We start from the raw sequence: 22,729 nt of genomic DNA on the forward strand, positions 1-22,729 counted from the left end.
CGAATGAGGGCCTTTTCCTTAGTGTCAGCAGGCTACGGTTATTATGTCTATTACATTTTCTTGAAAGGACTCCACATTTTCTCAAATATGCAGGAGAATATATTTCCCCTCTGAGCCCTACATTAGCATTATGTGTTTTGGTCTTGAATAGAGGAGAATGATGAATTTTTCAATTTATTTTATAAATTTATAGCCAGGATAAGAGTGGCTTGAAGAGTATATATAACTCCCCAACCTGTACAATATATTAAAAATGGATTCAAGAGAAGTTAGTAAGAAGTGCTGACGTACTATATATACAAATTTTTTATCTCAATAGATCCCACTGTTTCAAGCACCAGAAACGATGCATTTATAAACCGAACAGTTCTTATGAGTATTGCAAATCTCTGCAAGCCTTGTATATTTGTTCCAACAGATACACATCATAAGTGTTGCCTGGTCAAGAGTTTGCTCTTTTGGTCTCAACTTACAGATACGTGTAGACAAAAACTAATGTCAAAAGGAATTGTTCTTAAAGTTACAAAAAAATAGTAAACATTTGAAACTAAATGTTATGAACAATGTTAGTTTAAAAAAATGCTGAGCCTATTTTTTAATGTACCTTTAAAAAAACTAGAAAAGATGGTAGTCAGAGGCAGAAGGATCCCTGAATTCAAGGACAGAGTGATCTACAAAGAGAAACCCTGTCTCAGGGGGAAAAAAAGAAGGAAGTAGGAAAGGAAGGAAGGAAGGAAGGAAGGAAGGAAGGAAGGAAGGAAGGAAGGAAGGAAGTAATGACTCCTGTGCCCTTCTTTCTCCTACCATAGCCAATCGTTAAGACTAGTAAACACAGCTATCAATTATCTTTTTCCCATGTTTTTCCAAGAAAGAGCCACTTGAGATACACAGAATACTGCATGCTATCTTGTCATGACTGACTCATACTCAACGTGGGCCTGTTCTATGGTGTGTGCATCATAAAAGGAAGGCCACAGAGAGAAGCCTTCACCCGAGCATCATCCATTCTGAATGGGCCACTTAAGTGTCACTGCAAAAATCACAAGGATCACATTGCTTGATTGCAGGAACCCTTTCAGATTCTCAGCAGCTCCTCTGATATCCCTGACTGACTCCAGCTCCAAGAAGAGCTCTGCAGTCAGACTAGAAAAGGCCATGTGCATCAGAGCATGAGAAGCAACTCCGGGCTTCCGAAGGTATGTGGTGCCTGCTGAGCTACACTGCCAGTGCTGAATTCCCCTGACCCAGGGAATTCCAGTGGTGGTACAAAAATCTGTTGTCTTTATAATTTTCAAAACCAGGTAGTATTACTGATATAGTATCCAAATACTCAAGTGCTTTCAAATTACAGGGGGAAAAAACCCCCTCAATTGTAGTTTAACTGATTCTATCTAGTATACCTACAAAATAATCATGAAAAAAATTAAAATTCCATCTCTCTATATGAGAAAAATATCATTTCTTTGTACCTTAACAATTAATGTACTTGGATGACTTCAGCTGAGAACAAAAAGAAGAGACCACAATACACACACCACTCCTGACTGGGCCCTGTTTTACTAGCTTGTATTGACAGTGCACTTCTTTTGAATGTTTTACTATTATAAAATGGTAGTCATAAGCTAGGAATATAGCTTAGTGGTAGAACAAGGGGCCCTGGGTCCAATCCCCAGTCCCATCTCCAGAACACATAGTAAACACTTATCAAATATTTGTCCACTATTGAATTAAAGGGGTCACGGAACTAAGATCCTTAGTGTTACAGTCTACTAAGCACTTCAAGTAGCACAGCATAATCTTCTAACCCAATTTGTGAAAATGAGGACTACCCAAGAAAACAGTGACACCTACCGATCATAAATCTAACTGTCCATAGCTATTTTCTCCCTGGGTGAGTTAATCAATACAAATTCCAATACACTACCTGAGCATTTTTCTTTGTTTGTTTGTTTTAACCACAGTCACAGGTGCTCACTTTCCCATCTGAAGTGTTTAGAGACCTGGCTTCAGTTTTGTGTTACTATTCCTATTCAGGATATTTGCTAAACTTATAAACCTGATTCAAAGTTTTGTCTACATCTTTATACCTACTGAGAACTATGCAATTCTTATTTCACAGCATCCATTCATTTTCAAGAACTTCAGGTTTATTACTAGCTTGTCTTGACATTCTCTGTAAGGAATATATTCAAACATTTCAACTTAATCATTAAAATTAGCTCTCTCTCTTGTTTTTCTTCTAAAAGCATCTCCCTTAGTGAAAATTTATTTCAAAGAAATTTAAATACAAATTATACTTAAGAAACTGATCTATGGATTAATATTAAAATGCAGCCAACTCGATGAGAGAGGAGGTTTACAGAAGGAATAGAATGCTCTTTAGAAAACAACAGACTTGTCTCAGGCTTCCACCTGTCCAACAAGGTTTAAAACACACCAGCACCATTCCAGGTCCTAAAGCACTAGATACTCTGCATGATAAATGAACTTCCTTTGAACTGCTCAGCTGTATAGTATTAAATTTCTTCTGCTACATCCTCTGTATGCACTAGCCCATGTCATAAGTTTTGACATGTGTAAATGGAAACACTAATTTCAGATTCGAGATCAGCTGATTGTACATATTCACACAGAGTATAATATTTCTAACTGCAACTTCATGCAAACTAACATCTAGTAGTGTTCAAATTATAAAATTTGCCTTTTCATGGGCTTGAGTATATACTACATCTTCCCTTAAGGAACAAATCTACATTTCCACTCATGCACAAGTTATTAGAAATAATGAAATCCTGCAATGTCATTAAAGAGTCTTAATTATATCACTAAGCATTTGAAATTACAATTTTAAGAAGAAAATTCTTGTTAAAGTCAGCATGACTTAGCTCTTCTAAGGAAAGTTTTTGGACCAATATAATAAAGAACAAACTCACATATAAGCCTTGAAACATAAAAGGCAATGTAGGTACAAACACAGCACACACACAACACAAATGAAAAAACTGGTCAAAGACAAACACATTTTGTACTTTAGCTGATCCAAAGTTATTATTTTACCTTGCATAATAAATGTCCTACCAATTAAATAAGATGCTAATATAAAAATAGACAAGAAGAGGTGCACGGGCACTCTCAGTACTATTTTTGAAGCTCTTATAAATCTAAAATGTTCCAAGATTAGGGGAAAAAATGTAGGAGAAAAAACATTTCAAAATAAATATGCCTTTAGCTGCCAGAACTTGATGTCATTCAAGAGAATGTTTTAAAACATCATTAGAAATCAGTATGCTTACATAACAAGATAGTCACTTTATTGCTCTACAAAGTCATATTTTTAAAACCATCAGATTACATAGTGATAAAGAGGCTAGGCACACACATAAAAAATCAACTGGATATTATGAGGTTGCTTCTCCAACTTGGTGGATAAAGATTACAAAAATATAAAAGTAGCTGGTTAAAGCTAAGCTATCAAGTAGTAGTTTTTGGAAATCTACCCCAAGACTATCACCTTTCTATAGATTAGGAACTTAAACAAAAAGAAAACTGATGTTTTAAGTTACTAATGAATGTATTTGAAAAATCCAAATTACATGCAGATAGAACTGGGTACAAATAAAAGCCACATTACATTACTCTATACTAAAATTGTTCAGTGTTTTAAGTACTTCCAATCATGCAACAGTAAGTAATAAGGATCAGAATGACTTTTATAAAGGAATAGATGGGAACTCAATTAAAAGAATTGAACATGTTATATAGCCTTACTCTCAGATGCATTATACATCCAATCCCCCCAACTCATCTATGTGTTACCAGGCTAGAATACCCCAGGCCCACTCCCCATTAATTACCTTACCCATAACCCTTTCCATTAAACCCTCTGAATCATATTTGCTGGGTAAACATGTATCTACAGAGTATTCTTCATTATTTCAGAACACACAAGTGTAATCACATGCTGTCTTCAATCACATCCTTTCAAAGGCATCTGAACTGCTGCTGCACATGGCTAGGAAATTTCAAGCCTAAGAAACCAAGAAAACTAAAGTCAAGATTCTGGAACTACATAATCCTACAAACTATAGCAACACTGATAATCTACTGGTTGACATTTACAAAAGTTAGTCAGTAGGTCTCTGTGACACTACTGTCTTCTAGAGTAAATTATTACATGACCCCAAAGATCTAATCCAAAAGAGGTTTACAGTCGATCCATTTTTCAAACATCATTCAAAGCCACAGATGTACTATGGAAACGAAAGCTTCATAGGTCATAAAATGCATACAGAACTTCTCTGTAATGGTTTAGGCTAAACACATCTGTCCTAGAAAGCAGCACAAGTAGAATGTGAACTGAAACTTCAGGGGATGTGCTTCTGCTAAAATCTCAACCAATTACAGAATGGAAAATACTGTGTCAAAAAATATACCCAACTCATCTAGTGCCATAATAAACTCATTCCAGACATAACTTGGGTTAATAGTTAAGGTGAAACAAATTTCAGAATTCTTTTTAAAAGAAATAAATGTATTTCATGATGTAGGCACAGCAGCATCTAAAACAATTTAGTAACATTTATCAGTAAATACAAACTTACTTAACCACAAACAGTAATGTACAGTGAAATTTTCTCAGAAATATTAAAGGCTTGATTTAACATGCCAGGAAAATTATTATTTTTGCACTGAGATGCATTTATGTAAATCATGTAAATTAAACTAAGGTCAGTGTTAGACCTGTAATTTGGGACCCCTATCAGAATTACCAGCTAATAATGCTAATTTTCTAAACACAGCTTAACTAGATGTTAAACTACGCAACTGTTGGTGCCAGTCTGCTAATAAAGGCAATGCTCTGGAGACATAGTCTTCTCACAAACAGTGGGCAGGAAGGTTTCATAATAATGTGCTCAACAACAATCCTCAGTTCATTAAACAAGTTCCTGTAAGATAAAATAGTATTGTTCAGAAACACAAGAAAAAGACAATGAATATAAACAATACTAAGAACTGCAGAAGAAAAAGTTGACCAAAAAGAATTTAAAAAGAAGTAGCTAGGTGAAGTGGCACACACATTTAATCCCAGCACTTGGGGGCAGAGGCAGGCAGATCTCTGAGTGTGTGGCCAGCCTGGTGTAGAGTCAGTTCAGGACAGCCAGGGCTACAAAGTGACACCCTGTCTCAAAACAAACAAAGCCCAAACCATTTAGTAAGAAATGAACCTTGAGTCCGCTGTAGGGAACACTCAAAAGGTGAAGCCATGCAGGCCCCGCAGTCCTCCCCTCAGCTGCTAGGGCGGAGGTGGAGAGCCCAGGGTTTCAAAGCCAGCCCGGGCAGCAGGAGCACTCCCTTTTCATCACAGACATTTTCAAAATCTATAGAAGTGTCTTTTTTGAGTAGAGAACTAATAAAAACATTAAAAAAATACACAGTTATATCTAAAAAGGATTATTTACTTTTTTCATTGTTAGTCAGTTTTACATTTTACAAACAAATTCAAATCATTCTAAAAATGACTGAAAGATTACATACCATGGGTAATCTATAGTTTCTTTAAGTCCATGTTTTCTCACACCCTTTCTGGACACTACGAGTTTCAGTGCAGTCAATGGAGACTACATGGAACACATTCATACATGGAACACATTCACTGAATGTTGCTTACCACTTGGATACTGACCAAATGAGCTCTTTTCATATTAAAACCTACCCAAAAGCTCACACGATCTTCCTATTTCCTGCTGCAGCTCTGACAACAGTGCTGTGCTGCTTTGTTTGTTCCTAGGCTAAGTGGCCTTCCTTGTCTGACCTATACTACCCACGAAGTATCCTTCATTATATACTATACCTACATACATACATACACATATACAAAATGATGTATACTGGACTAGAAGTCAATTTGGTGTATCCTTAAGGATAATTTTAACTACTCAATGTGCCTGAACCTGGGATCCTTTTGACTGCAGAGAATGCCACAGATTCCAGAGCACCTGGGTTCCAGATGTGCATTCCCTTGAACAGCTATGAGCTTTTTAGACCCCATGTAACAAAAAGTATAGGAAGCTACCGTGTGCTTAAGGAGAGACTACTGCATATTGGCTTGTGAATTTTTACATATCATCTTTGTTTCAACTGAGGAAGTCCCTAAGGATGGGGCTTAGGTCTCACATATCCCCTAAGCACGAGCAGCACCTTAAAAGAGAAAACAGAAATACAACAGCCCCATTCTTGAATGGCTGAACCTCCAGTATTTTTACTTAGACTGTTGTGAAAGTGGTAAACACTCAGCAGCAGCAGGCTTCAGATATCAGTCTTTTCTAAGGAAGCATTACGTGGCACGAATCTCTACTGTGGTGCAGTGTTACAGCAGACAGCTGCAGTAACATGGCATCCTATGGAGCCCTGTGCTGTTTGCTGGCATAGGTGCAGTAAGCACATTTTCGACTTAAGAGTATACTTATCAGGATGGAAACCTGTGAGTCAAAGATTAGCTGCTGCAAAACTATACTTTCACTAACCCCCAACAAGTTTTAAAGCCTAAACTTAAATTGCAAAGATACTTCTTCCTTCTAAATTCTAAACTATTAGTTAAGAAATTTCTAAGAGTTATAAATACTACTTGAACACTATACCATACAAAAGAGATTTAAGCTAGTAACCAGCTTACCGACAATATGGATTTCTTCTAGAGGAATATCGAAGAGTAAGAAATCTATAATATATAAAAGGCTGGAGCAAACTTCCTTGGCCACTGAAATAAAAAAATTCAAGAGTGATGACTACAGATTGCTAATTCATATACACATTAAAAAATTACAGGCAATTTAAAAGGATAGTATATGTCTGCATCAAATGGTCAGTACAATGACTTCTCTAGGCACAAACCACTCTTAAAAGGAAACTGAATATTGATGACTAGAAAAGAACAAAATGTTATTTATTACTTAAGTTTTTATGGATATATCCATATATTAAAATTTTATATACTAAGACTCAGAAAATATTAGATATTATCTCTATAATTATCAGAGACAATTGATAAAATCAACGGTTTTATGGGTACTTTTAAAAATTGTTCATTATTTGTGTGTGGGGGGGAAGGGAGGGAAAAGGAGGGCGGGAGGGAGGGAGGGAGGGAGAGAGACTGATTGTGTGATGATGAGGGCATCTGTGTGTGAAGGTTAGAGGGTAACTTTTGTAAAGTCAGATTTCTCCTTTTGTTTTATGGGCTCCAGGGATCAAATCAAGGAATCAAACTCTTACGTGTCCAATCATCTGTAGGCTCAATGTTTTGTTTTTCAATGTGTCACACAGTTTGGCCTGTAACTCCTGAGCCTCGCATTGCAGCATTTAGAGAGCTGAGACTACATGCATATGTCATACCACATGCCACCAAAAATCAAATTGTATAACAGTCCCCCTCCCCCAAAAAAATAATAAACCCTGGTTTCTCTGTAGACAAGACTGGCATTTAACTGACAGAGATCCACCTGCCTCTGCCTCCCAAATATGGGATTAAAGGTATGCACTACCGCTGTCTGACCCAAGTTCTAAATCTTAAAGAAACTTCCACATGAAGGTTTATTATATATGAGCAAATAAAAACACAAAACTATATCAACTAACAAATATACTGACATAGCCTATAATAATTAGTATTCTTGGTTAAAAAAATACAATTCTAATACCTCAAGAGGCATGTGTATGTATCTTTTATGAAACTCCAAGTCTGGAATTCTTTCTTTTAAAAACTACCTGTATTAAGACTTTAATCCCAGCACTTGGGAGGCAGAGGCTGGCGGATTTCTGAATTCAAGGCCAGCCTGGTCTACAAAGTGAGTTCCAGGACAGCCAGTGCTATACAGAGAAACCCTGTCTCAAACAAACAAACAAACAAAACAAAGAAACTATCAAACAAAATAAACTCAAAAGACATTCAAATCACTAAAAGCAGAGCAGGAATGGAGCAGTGGCCATGGCTGTGCTGAATGAGCACACAGCAGGCGGGCACAGGCTCTGGCCAGGAAGGAGGATGAACTATGTAGTAATGTACTCATCCTTGTACATACCCCCCAAATACATCAGAGAACACACTATATGTTGTTAACCAACTTTAACTTATATTAACATGTAATATGTATGTGATAACATGCAAATTATTTTATTCCTTTTACGGCTTCAAGTACTCCAAAATCTTATGTCCCTACTATTATGTACCAAGCTTCCCTCGTTTTAGGAATATTTAGACTGGTTCTAGTATGAGAATAAAGCTAGGGCTGGAGAGATGGTTCAGAGGTTAAGAGCTCTGACTGCTCTTCCAGAGGTCCTGAGTTCAATTCCTGGCAACCACATGGTGGCTCGCAACCATATGTAATGGGATTTGCTTCCCTCTTCTGGTGTGTCTGAAGACAGCTACAGTGTATTCATAAAAATAAAATAATAAATCCTAAGAAGAAAACACTATATAAAAAGAATAAAGCTATAGCTAAGTGTGCATGTACCTTGGTAGCACCTGCTTATCATGCAAAACATCCTATAAGCACCCATGGTTTTCTGGTTTTTTTTTGTTTTTTTGTTTTTGTTTTTTTTTGGAAGAGTAACCCCTCAAAACAAATAAAACCCACAGCAGGGTGCATGTAGCCCCAGCATCTGGTTCTCAAGAAGTACAAGTCTCAAGAAGGATTGCTTCAAGAACAGCCTGGCCTCCAAAACAAGGCTGTGTCTTTCATAACCCAAAACCTGGGGGGAATGTAGGAAAGCAGAAAGAGGGAAAGGTAAGAGCGGAACTAAAAAGAATGAAGAAAAAGAAAGGAAAGAAGTAAACAAACTTACAATGATCATCTGTCTTTGCAGATATGTGCATACATATACAAGATAAACTAAGACTGTAGTTTATCTTTAAATACAGAGTTCTAAGTAATACAGCCTCTACTAACCAGTTAGGGTGTCTGCCATGAAGGGAGCATAAGGAGTAGTGATAGCATGGTTACTTTAAGTTACACACTTAAATCATTAAGTATTCTATATATAATATAATATTGCACATGAAAGGTGCCTCAGTGGCAGAGTTGTGGCAGAGCTGTGAACTTGATCCCCACTAAAGACAAATAAATAAGCTTTATAATTAAAGTAATTAAAATTATAAAATACTGATGAACAACATTAAACACACAAAACCAGAAAAGTCTCCCATGTTTATGTGTGGAAAAATAATATTATTAAAACATTATGTTACTCAAAGCAGTTTACAAATTTATCCATCAGAAGAGCGATTATAAAAAAAAAAAAGGAAAAAAATCACAAGCAGTGGTGAGGACACAGAGAAAAACTAATGTATGTGTGTGTGGCGGCAATGAGCACTAGTAACAACGTCATGGGAAGGGGATGGACAAATAATGTAAAAATCTAAGGGTCCAGCCACTTCTGACTGGACCAAAGGCAGTGAGGGCAGAGCGTCAATGAGATCTGTGCACTCTAAGCTGACTGCATCACTGCTCACCACAGCCAAGATATGTACTCAAATGCAGCAGAGGAACAGACAAAAAATGTGCTACATATTCCCAACTACACACACATGGTTCAATGATAGTCCTAAAAGGATGAGATACTATCATCTGTAGTGAAGAAAGTGAGTGAAACTTGAAAGGATATTAAATGACAAGTGGGGCTGGAGAAAGGCTCAGCAGTTGCAGGCACTTGCTACTCCTGTACAACATGCAAGTTTAGTTTCTAGCAGCCACATGGCATTTCACACCTATCCATAATTCCAGTTCCAGGGCTTCTTCAGGCTTCTGTGGACACCAGGCATGCACAGAGTACACATACAAGCAGATAAAACACTCATACACATAAAATAAAGTACATAAACCTAAGATAGAAAGATTAAACACTCACTCAAATGCTGTGGCTAGAAAGCTGGTTTCAAAGAAGAGAGTAAAATAGTAATCCCCAAAAGCCAGGAGGGAAGAGGACTAGGGACAAGCTGAGCGCCAACAGTGGAACAGCCCAGAGAGACAACTCTGCCTAACGTGCTTGTCGCACAGGAATGAGGACCAGAATTCACATGCCCTGGGGCTTGCTAATTAACCAGTCAGGCAAAATGGTGAGCTCCCTGTTCAGTGACTCCAGAGTGTGATAATGGAAGGCACTCAATGCCACCTCTGGCTCTATATACACATAAAACATACACATGTATAACACCACACACACACACACACACACACACACTAGTTGATTAAAGGAATCAATTCTAGTGAAAAATTATCTTTAAAAGTATTTCTAGTAAACTCTTGAAGACTAAGATGCTGACAGTTTTGTCCACTGTTAAATGAATGCCTTAATGAGCTCAACTGAGTTAAGTATCAGTGAGGTTAAGACCTATTCTAATTCTAAACTAACATTTCATATTAGTGTGTAAGCTTTGGAGCTCAATGATTTATAAATGTAGCTATTTCAAGACAGCATTTAGGAAATGAATTTGTTACTTATCTATTTCAATTAATACAGTGCCAGAAATTAAACACAAAACCTTACATATGCTAGGTAGCATCTCCTTTTAAATGAGAAAATTCAAGGCTCAGAAACAAGTAAAAAGTTTACCTAGGTCAGAACACCACCTATTAAGAACATTTTTATAGCCAAGTATAGTGGCACAAACCTTTAATCCTAGTACTTGGGGAAGTAGAGCAAGAGGATCTCTGTGAGTTCAGGCCAACCCAGTCTATATAGTAACCTCCAGGATAGCCTGGACTACATAGTGAGCCTATCTCAAACAAATACATGAAAACTTTTATGTCCATTATTCTAGAACCTTATATTATTCAGCGCCCCACAACTTGAGCAGCATATAGCAAACTTAGAATTCACAAGAAAAAAGCAACTTAGAAAAATGAAAGAGATAAATTTATAGAAAAATCTGTAAGCGGTATGAAGAGAGATTACTAAAAAAAGTCGGCTAGCTACTTAGGAGAATGATACAGGTTACAAGTTCAAGGCCAGTGATGCAATTTAGGGAGCCCTTGTTTTCAAATAAGAAAAAAAGAGGAAAAAATGGACCAAAATTCAGTGGTATAGTGCTTGCTAAGCAGTGCAGGCCCTGCACTCCATCCTCAGTGCAAGGGAGGGAGGAAGAGAAGGAGGGAGGGAGGGAGGGAGGGAGGGAGGCATGCTAACCCAAAGGAATAATGCATAACCTTTCAAATGTTAACTCTAGATATCACACAAACAGACCACAAAATGACATCCTGACTGAAAAACAATCTGCAAATAACTCATGCATTATGGTAACTATAGTACACAGTAAAAACTATAAACAAACAAAGCACGCCCGGCCAAGTGTGCTTTCTACAGACATGTAATTTTCTAAATGGACTACATATGCACACAGGTAATGTTTTCTAAATGGACTACACATGCAAACACATTAAACTGCTTACTCACAGAACACAGAAAACAGAACCAAGACTACAGTTCATTGTAAAATGCTATTTTAGCAGAGAAGTGTGTTCAACAGGAGCCTGTGAGACCATATGTGGCACAACACAGTTAACACTCCAGTCCAACACAAAATAGTAACCTTATTTAAAATATCATGCAAGTCAGTAAGCAGCACCCCTCGTGCCTCTGCATCCTGCCACCAGGTTCCTGCCCTGACTCCCAACGGTGAGCTGTGAAATGGACTCATAAGCTAAATAAACAAGCATATTTCAATTCTTACCTAAAGAGCATAAAAACTGTAGCAGGCATCAAGAATATTTCATTGCAAGCGATGAATTTCAGAATATTTTGTTGGTTAGTACTTAATTTATCCAAGACAGATCTCAACAGAGGTAAACTATTTGAACCCTTTGCCTAAAACAAAAGAAAACAAGCATTAGAGGTAACAAGGCATCTCTAAGAACTCAATAGTCACCCTAGTACCAAAATATGTGACTGCTCAACAAAGGGCCACCACATTTACATACAGCACTCATCCTCTATACACTAGCCCATCTCTACATCACTTACATCCCAGTGGGACAGAAACTATGCCGTTCTCTCACTGTACTGTTTAGGGAATGCCACGGAAGCCTCTTCAGTACAGACACTATTGTGGAGGCAGACACTTTTGATTTATGGTTGGTCAAACTGAAGAACTAGTGAACACCAAAGGCTGGCTGTCAGTAGCCTACTTAACAGGTAACACAACCAAAGGCCAATTATTTCAAAGGGAACTTTAAGAACTTGCTTGCTGTACTTCCCTGCTTTAGACTATGTCTCTGAAGAGAACCCAAACGTGTCAACACATTTTGTCATGATTACTTTATTTCCCACAGAAAAGTTAAATTCCACTCTCCCTACAAAAGAGAAGTGGCTATTTCTCCCCAGTTGTAACAAAAATCTGATTATCCAGAAATAGTTAAAATCCCTGTGATCCTTAGATAACTAACACTAGAGATTATGGAATCCTTAGATTATAGTGCTCCTGGGACTAGAGAAATAAAGAAGTGTAATAAAACCCACACTCGGCCAGGCATGGTGGTGAGACCTTAAAGCCCAGCACTCAGGAGGCAGACGCAGGTGGATCTCTCAGTCAGGCCAGTCAGGGACACTGTATAAAGAGACGGCCTCAAAAAAATAAAGTAAAATTCAAGAAAACAACTCTTACTCTACAGACACTTGCGATGGTTCTACTGATGCCTAAGTTAATGACAGTGAGAAAGATCCCTGGCAACTCAAACTTAACACACTTAGTGAAGATAGATATAAACTTCTGGGAACTGGAAGGTAATTTTAAGAATAATCTTTCCAGTCTGGCGGTGTTGGTGCACGCCTTTAATCCCAGCATTTGGGAGGCAAAGGCAGGTGGATTTCTGAGTTCCAGGCCAGCCTGGTCTACAAAGTGAGTTCCAGGACAGCCAGGGCTACAGAGAGAAACCCTGTCTCGAAAATACAAAAACCAAAAAACCAACCAAACAAAAAAGAATAATCCTTTCTCTATAAAACAGCGCTATTTTGTGACATTTCAACCATACAACCTTCAAATCTAAAAAGAAAACGTATCAAGGTTTGTGGAGAATACAGGGACTTTTGGTAGAACAGTCTGAAACTTAAACTCATGCCAACTATCTACAATCTACAAGTCAAAGAAACAACAGTCTACTTACATCCAGGACCTTCTTAGTGTATGTGGCAGCATGAAGCAAAGAAAATAACAAGACTGGAAAAATACTCACTGGAGAAAGCAATTAAGGAAAGCCTTCACATCACCGAGCACTGTGCACACGTGTACATGCTTTACGTCACCGAGCGCTGTGCACACGCACACATGCTTCACGTCACCAAGCGCTGTGCACAGGTGCACATGCTTCATGTCACCGAGCGCTGTGCACAGGTACACATGCTTCCCGTCATCGAGCGCTGTGCACAGGTGCACATGCTTCCCGTCACCGAGCGCTGTGCACAGGTGTACATGCTTCACGTCACCCAGCGCTGTGCACAGGTGCACATGCTTCACGTCACCCAGCACTGTGCACGTGTACATGCTTCACGTCACCCAGCGCTGTGCATGTGTACAAGCTTCATGTCACCAAGTGCTGTGCATGTGTACATGCTTCACATCACCCAGCGCTGTGCATGTGTACATGCTTCACGTCACCCAGCGCTGTGCACACGTGCACATGCTTCACATCACCGAGCGCTGTGCACACGTGTACATGCTTCATGTCACTGAGCACTGTGCACAGGTACACATGCTTCCCGTCACCGAGCGCTGTGCGCAGGTGTACATGCTTCACATCACCCAGCGCTGTGCACAGGTGCACATGCTTTTGTCACCCAGCACTATGCACGTGTACATGCTTCATGTCACCCAGCGCTGTGCATGTGTACAAGCTTCATGTCACCAAGTGCTGTGCACGTGTACATGCTTCACGTCAACCAGCGCTGTGCATGTGTACATGCTTCACGTCAACCAGCGCTGTGCACACGTGTACATGCTTCACGTCACCCAGTGCTGTGCACAGGTGCACATGCTTCATGTCACCCAATGCTGTGCACATGTACATGCCTCATGTCACTGAGTGCTGTGCACGTGTACATGCTTCACGTCACCGAGTGCTGTGCACAGGTTCACATGCTTCACGTCACCGAGCACTGTGCACACGTGTACATGCTTTATGTCACCCAGCGATGTGCACATGTGTACATGCTTCACGTCACCCAGCGCTGTGCACACGTGTACATGCTTCACATCACCCAGCGCTGTGCACAGGTGCACATGCTTCACGTCACCCAGTGCTGTGCAAAGGTGTACATGCTTCACATCACCCAGCGCTGTGCATGTATACATGCTTCAAGTCACCCAGCGCTGTGCACGTATACATGCTTCATGTCACCAAGTGCTGTGCATGTGTACATGCTTCAAGTCACCCAGTGCTGTGCACGTGTACATGCTTCACATCACTGAGTGCTGTGTACATGTACATGCTTCAGGTCACCCAGCGCTGTGCATGTGTACATGCTTCAAGTCACCCAGTGCTGTGCACGTGTACATGCTTCAGGTCACCCAGCACTGTGCATGTGTACATGCTTCAAGTCACCCAGTGCTGTGCACGTGTACATGCTTCACATCACTGAGTGCTGTGTACATGTACATGCTTCACATCACCGAGCGCTGTGCACATACATGTACATGGCTTTGTATTATGTACAGAGTAGAGCTGAAGCAACAGTGGACTGTGAGTTTAGTGGAATGGCTTTTCTTTCATCTTTGAATCAAAGTTTTGCCACTTAGAAGTTAGTGACTTCCTTTGTAAATCTTTCCATCTGCTTGGAAAGTCAAAATCATTTTTAATAAAGCACAACAAATGTCTCCTAAACAAAACTAAACTGCAAGCCACCCCAAATGATTGAATAGTTTTTACCCAACGATGGAAACTGTGGTTTTCTTGGATCTATCACTTTTAGTTGTGTGTGCCTACATGAGTTTATGTGCAACACACACACACACACACACACACACACACACACACACACACACACGTGTGCGCGCGCAAGTGCCCCAGAAGGTCAGTGGGTATTACATCCTTTGGAACTGGAACGATAGGCCTTTGAACCAAACCTGGATCTTCCGCAGAGGCGGAAGCCACCTCTCCAGTGCACCAGTTTGATCTTAATTATAGTCTCCTACAGTGCTTTTATGAATCTACACTGTTCATAAAAGTTAATGGCTTAAGTCCCATTACTTTGAGAAACTATACTTTAAAAAAAAACTGAATTTGTAAAAAACAACAACAAAAAAAAAGTGTACATTTGACCTTACATAAAATCTACCAGGAATAAAACTTCCTATTGCAAGTTACAATAATCAAGGAATTTTCATATTAAGTCCAATGGTATGGCCTTATACTAGGTAAATACACAATTTTTATTCAACTTTTCAAAAGAAAAAAGTGGAAACAGATACCCTCCAATTTTTGCTAGGTGGATAATAGAAAACCTACCAAGTAAATGACAGACTATCAACAATAAATGGTAAAATGCTAGCCTTAAGCTGTTCTCTACAGGGCTGGAGATGGCTCAGAGGTTAAGAGCACTGGCTACCACTTACTACTCTACCAGAGGTCCTGAACTCATTTCCCAGCAACTATGTGGTGGCTCATAACCATCTTTAATAAGATTTGGTGCCCTCTTCTGGTCTGCAGGAATACATACAGGCAGAATACTGTATATGTAAATCCTTATCCCCCCTCCCCCAAAATGTTCTCTGTGATAACATAAGCACAAGAAATGAATCATTCTTTTTTTCTGTCTAGGTAAAGGTATGGCATGGATGGAAATTGCTAAGTGCTAATAATCTGTGTATCAAATTTATTTTAACCTTAACCTACTTAGTACCCCAAAACTCATCTCTGCCCCAATTTAAGCACAAACGCATGTCTTCCTCCACAGCCTAAGTCGGCTTCAACCTCTCCCTCCTGGTTGAAGCATTCTAGGTCCTGGGATTATAGGTATATACTATGTCTAGCTCCAGTTTAAAACTTTTTAGTGACTCAGACTCCATTAAAACTCGAAAACTATAAACTTAAGGCCTATGTGAAATTCTGCTAAAGCTTAAGTAATCTAGCTTAGACTCTGACACTGCCAGACTTGAAGCCTAACTCAGTAAAAGGCAATGCCAAGGTATAACCTTCAGCTAGGAGCCAAGATCCACTGGTTCCGCCATGGCTCTCCCACAGACCTCATCACCCTAGGCTAATTTTCCTCCCCTGTCACATGGCTACATAGAGATCAAGGAGATTTGTACGAGGAATTTATCCCTAACTGTCCACAGTTCACAAATCTTTATAACATTCATCTTAGCTTTTGATGTCACTTTTTTTTTTCCTCTAATTTTTGGCTTTTGTGACAGGATCTCATGAAGCTCAGGCTAGCCTTTATTTTCCAAGTGCCGGAATGTCACCTTTAAATTATTTAGAAAAGATAAGGGATTAAAGGCTACCATTTTAATCTTAAGTGCCAGTCACTGATAGAGCAAGGACATTACCACATTAAGAACAAAGGCCCCGAGTACATGTGTAGGATTACTTCGGGCCACTTTTGCATGCTGCTCTAATTCCCATTTTTTTTTTTTTTTATGAATCTGATTACCATTCTTACCACTTACTAGTTATATTCTTGCTGTCACTCAGTACTTCCTAAGAATTAACTTGCTGGGCTAACTTACTATAGTTTTTTTGTTTGTTTTTGAGACAAGGTCTCTCCATGAAACCCTGGCTGGCCTGAACCTAGCTATGTAAATTAGGCTAGCTTTAAACCTACCTGTGCCCCCTAGGACGACAGGTCTATACCACCACACTTGGCTTATGTCCTTTCTGTTTTATGTGTAGCAGACTACTTTCACTTTGTTTATTTTACTAAGTCATTTCTGGATTAATCTTTGTCCCTAGTGCACTGGAAGCCGGGGAAACCAAAGATCTTCTCTTTTCCTAAGTAACACATTGGAGGACTGGAGAGATGGCTTGGGGATTAAGACCACCAGCTACTGTTGCAGAAGACCTGAGTTGGATTTCCATCACCCACACAGTACTTCACAACTGTCTGCTACTGTGTTGGGGTTTTAACATTTTCTTCTAGTCTCCATAGGCATCAAGCACACCTGTGGTACACATACATATACACAGGCAAAACACTCATACATGTAAGTAAAATAAAATTTGCATCTTATATCCCAAAGATATCAAGTCAATGAAATAAAAATTTAAATATTAAATTCATGTATAAACTTGTGCCTTGGATGTTAATTGCTAAATATCTAAGCTGACAAGAGCTAAGAACATGGAGAGATGATATTTAAATTCACAAAACAGCTCTACAGAGTTTACATTTCAAATTTTGCGGACAGAAATGTTTACATTACTATACTGTCATTCAAGTGACAGACTAAAAGCAAAGCAAACAAGCTTCGAGAACGCTATCATCACTGTATCCACCCGAGAGGAAAACCCCAGTGTCACAGCTCTGAAAGGATACTCGTGACGGGGTAGGCGTTGACGAAGATGAGGGAGTACAGCAGGTAGTGGCAGCTGTCCTCTAACAAGGCCTGAGCCAGGAACGCTCTGCTCAACTGGAAGTGTGGTAACCTCTGATGCAGCCTCAGAGCACTCGTCAGAGCGTTGGCCAGCAAAGCGCGCTGGTAGAAGCTTGCTGCTTCGTGCAACCTGCAAATTACCAGAGGAAAAGTTAGCATGAGACATCAGCAGCTACCATGTCTCTTCCTCCTTTGTGAATTGCATCATAATTGCACAACACCTAATTTAATTGTCAATAGAAAATAAATTACACAAATGTACTCCACATTCTGGGAATCATCCAACTGATTAATATAAAGCAATCATCCTTTTGTCAACTTAAAAGAACTGCAGAATCCATGGACTTCTCAACCCAAGACATCACAGCCACACAAACTAGAAATAAAGCATCCTAACTGATATCACTAGATCACTGTTCCTTGTAAGTGGGCTTTGTGTTGGTCTCAATCCCATTTACAGTTTAACGATTCTGAAGCTGAAACACTGTTCCCAGATGCTGACTGAACAACTGTGAGTCAGAAATATGATACTACATACCCAAGAAGAGGCAGAACGAACAAAGCGGAGCAATACACTGTGAAAAGGCGAGAGAGCCACATGGCTGTGTCCAGTTTGTTGGTCATCATGAATTGCTAGATTAAAAAAAAAAAAATGATGGTACACTAAGCCCAAAAATGATGTTAAGGACAAATTATGCACTTTTATTCCTATGAGGACTACTGTTAACAACACCTTGCAGCATTCACTTCTGCTGGTCAGTACGTGGAAACTCATGCTACTGAGCCACTTTGGCACACGTGAAGAAAATCGGGACAGTAAAATTTTCTATGCTATTTCAACATTTATAATAATGGTTCCATTACTTTAAAACCACTTTAAATAACGACTAACAGCTCTCAAGAGAACTATAATATCTATTCTTAGAAAAAAATCTCAAACCCAAATAGTCAGGACTCAGAACTGAATAAAGCATCAAATATTAGGTTTGGATTAAATAATCCATTAAAAAGAGAAATGTAAAATTTGCAATAGTTGGTGTAGAACTCATTAGTCTGTAGACTATTTGTCTATGTACACGCTGAAGGGCCTAGCACACCAAAGCACTAGAAATTAGCCTGTCAAATACGAAATGCTATCTGCGTCTCAGGTGACATCACTCTGCACCGCCTACAGGCTCCCATGCAAGCTTTACCCTGACAGCAGTGGCCTAGACTAAGCTTACCATGAAAGCAAGAACTTAAGTCTGCGTTAGCACTGACAAGCACCTCACACCAATGCCGAAAGAGGCTTTCATATTCTTAACCACAATGCTCAGAAATAATGCTAATACCAAGTCGGAAACACATGTGGGTATATGAAGTGAAGGGAGTCTCACAATACATATCCTCATTAAATGTGGTGGAGTTGTTTCTAACTGGTGCTTCCAATAAGCTGATTTTGAAACACATTCATGCACCTATCTGAAGTTTCTAAATACTACTTTTAAGCAATTTCACTGTTTTTGTGCATGTAAAGTCTTTTAGGAAAAATGCAAGTATATTTAAAATCCAAGTGCATTTTATTACATACCTTTTAATTACATGTTATAAAATATGCTGCTAGTTTATTCTATCTAGACTCAGCTACGGTACTGTGATGCCACTAAATTTAGCTAACTGACAATAGCAGCAGTCAAACGCAGGGATGAAATCTAGATTACCATGCTGTTTGTTTAGAGCCTTCTCTTTATGATCCATCTGTTGGGCCATCAAGACAGCCCAACAGTAAAGGCACATGCTCCCTAGACTGACGACTCAGGTTTGAACCCTGAGACCACCATAGATGCAGAGAACATATAAGACTAAGTTGTTCTCTGACCTCCACCCATGATACTCCCTAATAAAATTAGTATTTGTGCAGGGTTTTCATTCTTTACAAGTCACTGAATTGTCCATTTCAGACATCTACTTTTAAACATTTGGTTTTGTTATTTTTAAGTGTATATGTGGTGTACATAGTAACCTATAGAGTCCAAAGGGTGCCCCAGGAGCTGGAGTTACAGGTGACTGTGAGCCCCCCACTGTGGGTGTTGGGAACTGAACCAGGGTCTTCTGCAAAAGCAACACTCACTTACAAACATGACCCCATCTACCCAGCCCTTCATCTGGGTCTTTTGCATGTATGTACATTCTATTACACAATAAAGGAGCTTAAAAGTCTGGTTTAAGTTTTCAAGAGTGAACTGCCTGATATATATAGCTCCAGAACAACTACAACAAAAATATTTTAATGGATCTTTGGACTGAATACTCCAAATTATTCACAGTTTCAAAGTATTAGACCAGACAACTTTTTAATTATAAAGGGGGCAATCTATTTTTACAAAGGCAAATCAGTTGATAGCACCTAAAACATCACACCTGAATTCCCGAAAGAATCAACATAAAATGGTTCTTGGGTCTTGAGAAGGACATAATCCAAATGTAATTTCAGTTTCTAGATCCTTCTGCAAAACAGGTCTAGACTTTTGAAACTAGCTGTGTCTTCAAAGCCCAAGGAGAGAGAATAGAGGAATTTCCATTGACTGACTCAAGACTAATAAATGCAATGACTGCATCCCAAAGAAGGGAAGGGTCAACGGACAGTTAAGGAAATTCGAACATGAATTACAAATTAGGTTAACACACATCAATGTAAAATTCCCCAAATGTAATGAAGTGGAAAATAATACTTAAGTATTTATGGGCTAGCAAGAATTTCCAAATGGGTCAGCAAAGTTTAGTGCCTGTATACAGGGGTGCTGTAAAAGGCTTTTTTTTTTTTAATGTAAATTTCAACTTAAGAGCTAAAGAACAAAAACTGCCTCAGGTCGAACTGTAGAACAACATTTTTAATTATAAAGTTTACAAAAGGGCAGTATCCCTCTTTGTAAACGATTAGCAGAAGAAGCACACCACTCTCCTTTGCAAGATCTTTTAAAGGGCTTAAAGTAGGTACAAAGGGCAATACTGCGCGCACCACGAGGCGTGTGGGTTGAAGCCTCTGCCTCAAATGGTATCTTCGATCTTAGGGCTGAAGACGATCGGAGACCGAGGTGCGAGAAGGAGCAAGGAGGCCCAACATCCCCAGCTGACAGGTGACAGCCACCTGCTCCAGAACTGCCTGTTGTCGCTTCTGAAACAAACTTGGAGCTCCTCTCACCGGCACCCCACTCCCTAACCCCAGTGCGGCAGGCAGCGGCTTCTAGAACGCTCTAGCCCTCTCAACACTTCCTGCTCCTCGCCAACTCTTGCTGATGGAGCCGGGCGACCAGGCCCTCACTTACCACAGCGCCCGCCCCTTGGGGGCCGTTCGGGGTCGTATCCGCCATGGGAGACACACAGGAGCCCGGGACGCTGCGACAGCAAAGAAGAGCAAAACGTCAGTGCCGGGCGACGACCCTCCGACCTGCTTCCAGAGCCGGTCGGAACCCCAAACCCCCAGAGAAACGGGCCCTCCCGGCTCTGTGCAGCACACGGCCGCAGAAGTCCCCCCCACAGCGGCCGGGTAATACCTGTCCCGCTGTCCACACCAAAGCTGCCTTTCCAGAAAGACCCAAGCGAAGGCGGAGCTTCGGAATAAGGCCTTAAAGGGCCGATGAACGCCGCCGGTTCCCGGGGTTGCAAAACCGGAAGTGATCCTTTCATTTCCGCGTGAGTCAGGCGGGACGTTGAGAGTCACCGGGAGTAGTTTCTAGAGGCATGACGGGAAATGTAGTTTTCCTTGTTTTGATTCCACCTATTGGCACGGAAATGTTAAGTGAAACCAGTGAAACAATTTTCATGTTATCCAGCCCTCAGGCGATTTTTCTTGCTGGCTTCCGAGCCCCAAAAATCTCTCTACTTCCGTATACAGAAGTTTCAGAAATATCTATGATCCCTCCAGACAGTGATTCAACCAAACCCTGTGATTTAGTTTCTTATTTCAAGCACTAGTGAAATCGGCTATGTGGCAGACGCATGGAGAAAAAAAATGAACATAACACTGACCTTCTCAGAGACAGAGTAAATGGAAATCACAGCAAATACAGCCATAAGCTGAGTTAATCAGGGGTTCCTGGAACAGTTAATTCTGACCGTAAAATCTTGAAGGAAAAAGAGAAGTTGTATATGAAAGGGGAAGGAGGTTCCAAATAAGGGAACAGAGCATATAAAGAAACACAATAGTCTGGACAGTTTGGTGTGAGCTAACTGAATGTGAATGAGTCTGGGAGATGAAAAATTTGGGTTACAGCATCACGTGGGGGCGTGGGAGGTGTTGGAAGGAAAGGGGAGAAATGAAGTTATATTTTAATTAAAAATATTTCGAAATATTTATTATGTATACAGTGTTCTGCCTGTATGTATGCCAAAATTTCTGAACTTAACCCTCCAATCTAGAGAGCCAAGCTACAACTTTATGCAAAAGTGTGACATCGTGAAGATTAGAAAGATTATGGTGAGGCCATTGCGCTCGAGTAGGAAGAACAATGAAATCCTCCATTGTGGTGATGCTGTGGGAGAAAAGGAAAGAAGACTTGAATGTGCCTTCCACAGCTCATGTCTGGCTAGATAAAAGGTACGCAGGGGAGGGCGTCATCTGCTGGGACCCAGAGAAGAGGCATTAAAAAAAAAAATGAAAAAGAGCAGAAGTGAGAGACAGAAGACAGAGACCTGACTACAAATCTATACTCCAACTTTGGAAACACGTATCTCTATACTCTCTCAGAAGTGTAATCATCTTCATGATTCATAGCAGGCCAGGCGCCAGTCAGCTGCTGCCTAGGAGTCAAAGGATGCTCTGTAGAAGGTTGTAAACTTTTCTTCTAAGACCAGTGTTCACATTCGGGTCCCCATAATCTCCAGCATAGATTACCTATCCCCCCAGCTCAGCTAACATGTTATCTTTTCTGCATTGCTGGTGTATAATTTGTCCCCTATTTTATAATATTTATCATCATCTAGTATTTTGTTTTGATTATTTGTCTAACCTGCCTCTGCCACATGTGTGTGTACATGCGCACGTGTGTATCTTGGTTCACCTGGTGTCAAAACAAATACAACAGACTGAATAAACAACACAACTTCTTTTTCCTCACAGATCCAGATGCCTGGAAATTCTAAATCATTTTTTCAGCAAGATGGGTTTCATTCTAA

General features: G+C 39.9%; 1 protein-coding gene and 1 long non-coding RNA gene across 3 annotated transcripts; one reads left to right on the plus strand and one right to left on the minus strand.

Moving 5' to 3' along the window:
• Nucleotides 1–1,933: 1,933 nt before the first annotated feature.
• On the minus strand, nt 1,934–21,644 carry Tmem33 (transmembrane protein 33). 2 transcript variants are annotated; one of them, XM_052198304.1, is made up of 10 exons: nt 21,584–21,644; nt 21,109–21,332; nt 20,881–20,950; nt 18,114–18,208; nt 17,518–17,705; nt 13,152–13,219; nt 11,723–11,856; nt 6,674–6,757; nt 4,826–4,946; nt 1,934–4,028 (listed from the first exon to the last, which is right to left on the minus strand). In XM_052198304.1, the coding sequence occupies exons 3-10, from the start codon at nt 20,923–20,925 to the stop codon at nt 4,023–4,025; spliced, it is 741 nt and encodes a 246-aa protein (XP_052054264.1). In that variant the 5' UTR covers nt 20,926–20,950; nt 21,109–21,332; nt 21,584–21,644; the 3' UTR covers nt 1,934–4,022. The 2 variants fall into 2 exon arrangements, with proteins under 2 accessions (XP_052054264.1, XP_052054263.1); XM_052198303.1 differs by having other exon boundaries at nt 1,934–4,946.
• LOC127695962 (uncharacterized) lies at nt 13,284–14,510 on the plus strand. Its single transcript, XR_007980149.1, has 3 exons — nt 13,284–13,378; nt 13,415–13,501; nt 14,479–14,510. It is a non-coding gene; the product is annotated as an uncharacterized LOC127695962 (long non-coding RNA).
• Nucleotides 21,645–22,729: the final 1,085 nt, after the last annotated feature.

Source organism: Apodemus sylvaticus, chromosome 11 (assembly GCF_947179515.1).
Source record: "Apodemus sylvaticus chromosome 11, mApoSyl1.1, whole genome shotgun sequence".
NCBI lineage: Eukaryota > Metazoa > Chordata > Mammalia > Rodentia > Muridae > Apodemus > Apodemus sylvaticus.

Excerpts from the sequence above, each read along its gene's own strand:
- Tmem33 (XM_052198303.1), bottom strand. The coding sequence starts at position 20,925 with ATGGCGGATACGACCCCGAACGGCCCCCAAGGGGCGGGCGCTGTG. Across the intron at positions 18,209-20,880 it reads CCCAAGGGGCGGGCGCTGTG|CAATTCATGATGACCAACAA; the intron begins GTAAGTGAGGGC and ends TTTTTAATCTAG. Across the intron at positions 6,758-11,722 it reads ACAGTTTTTATGCTCTTTAG|TGGCCAAGGAAGTTTGCTCC; the intron begins GTAAGAATTGAA and ends TTTTTATTTCAG.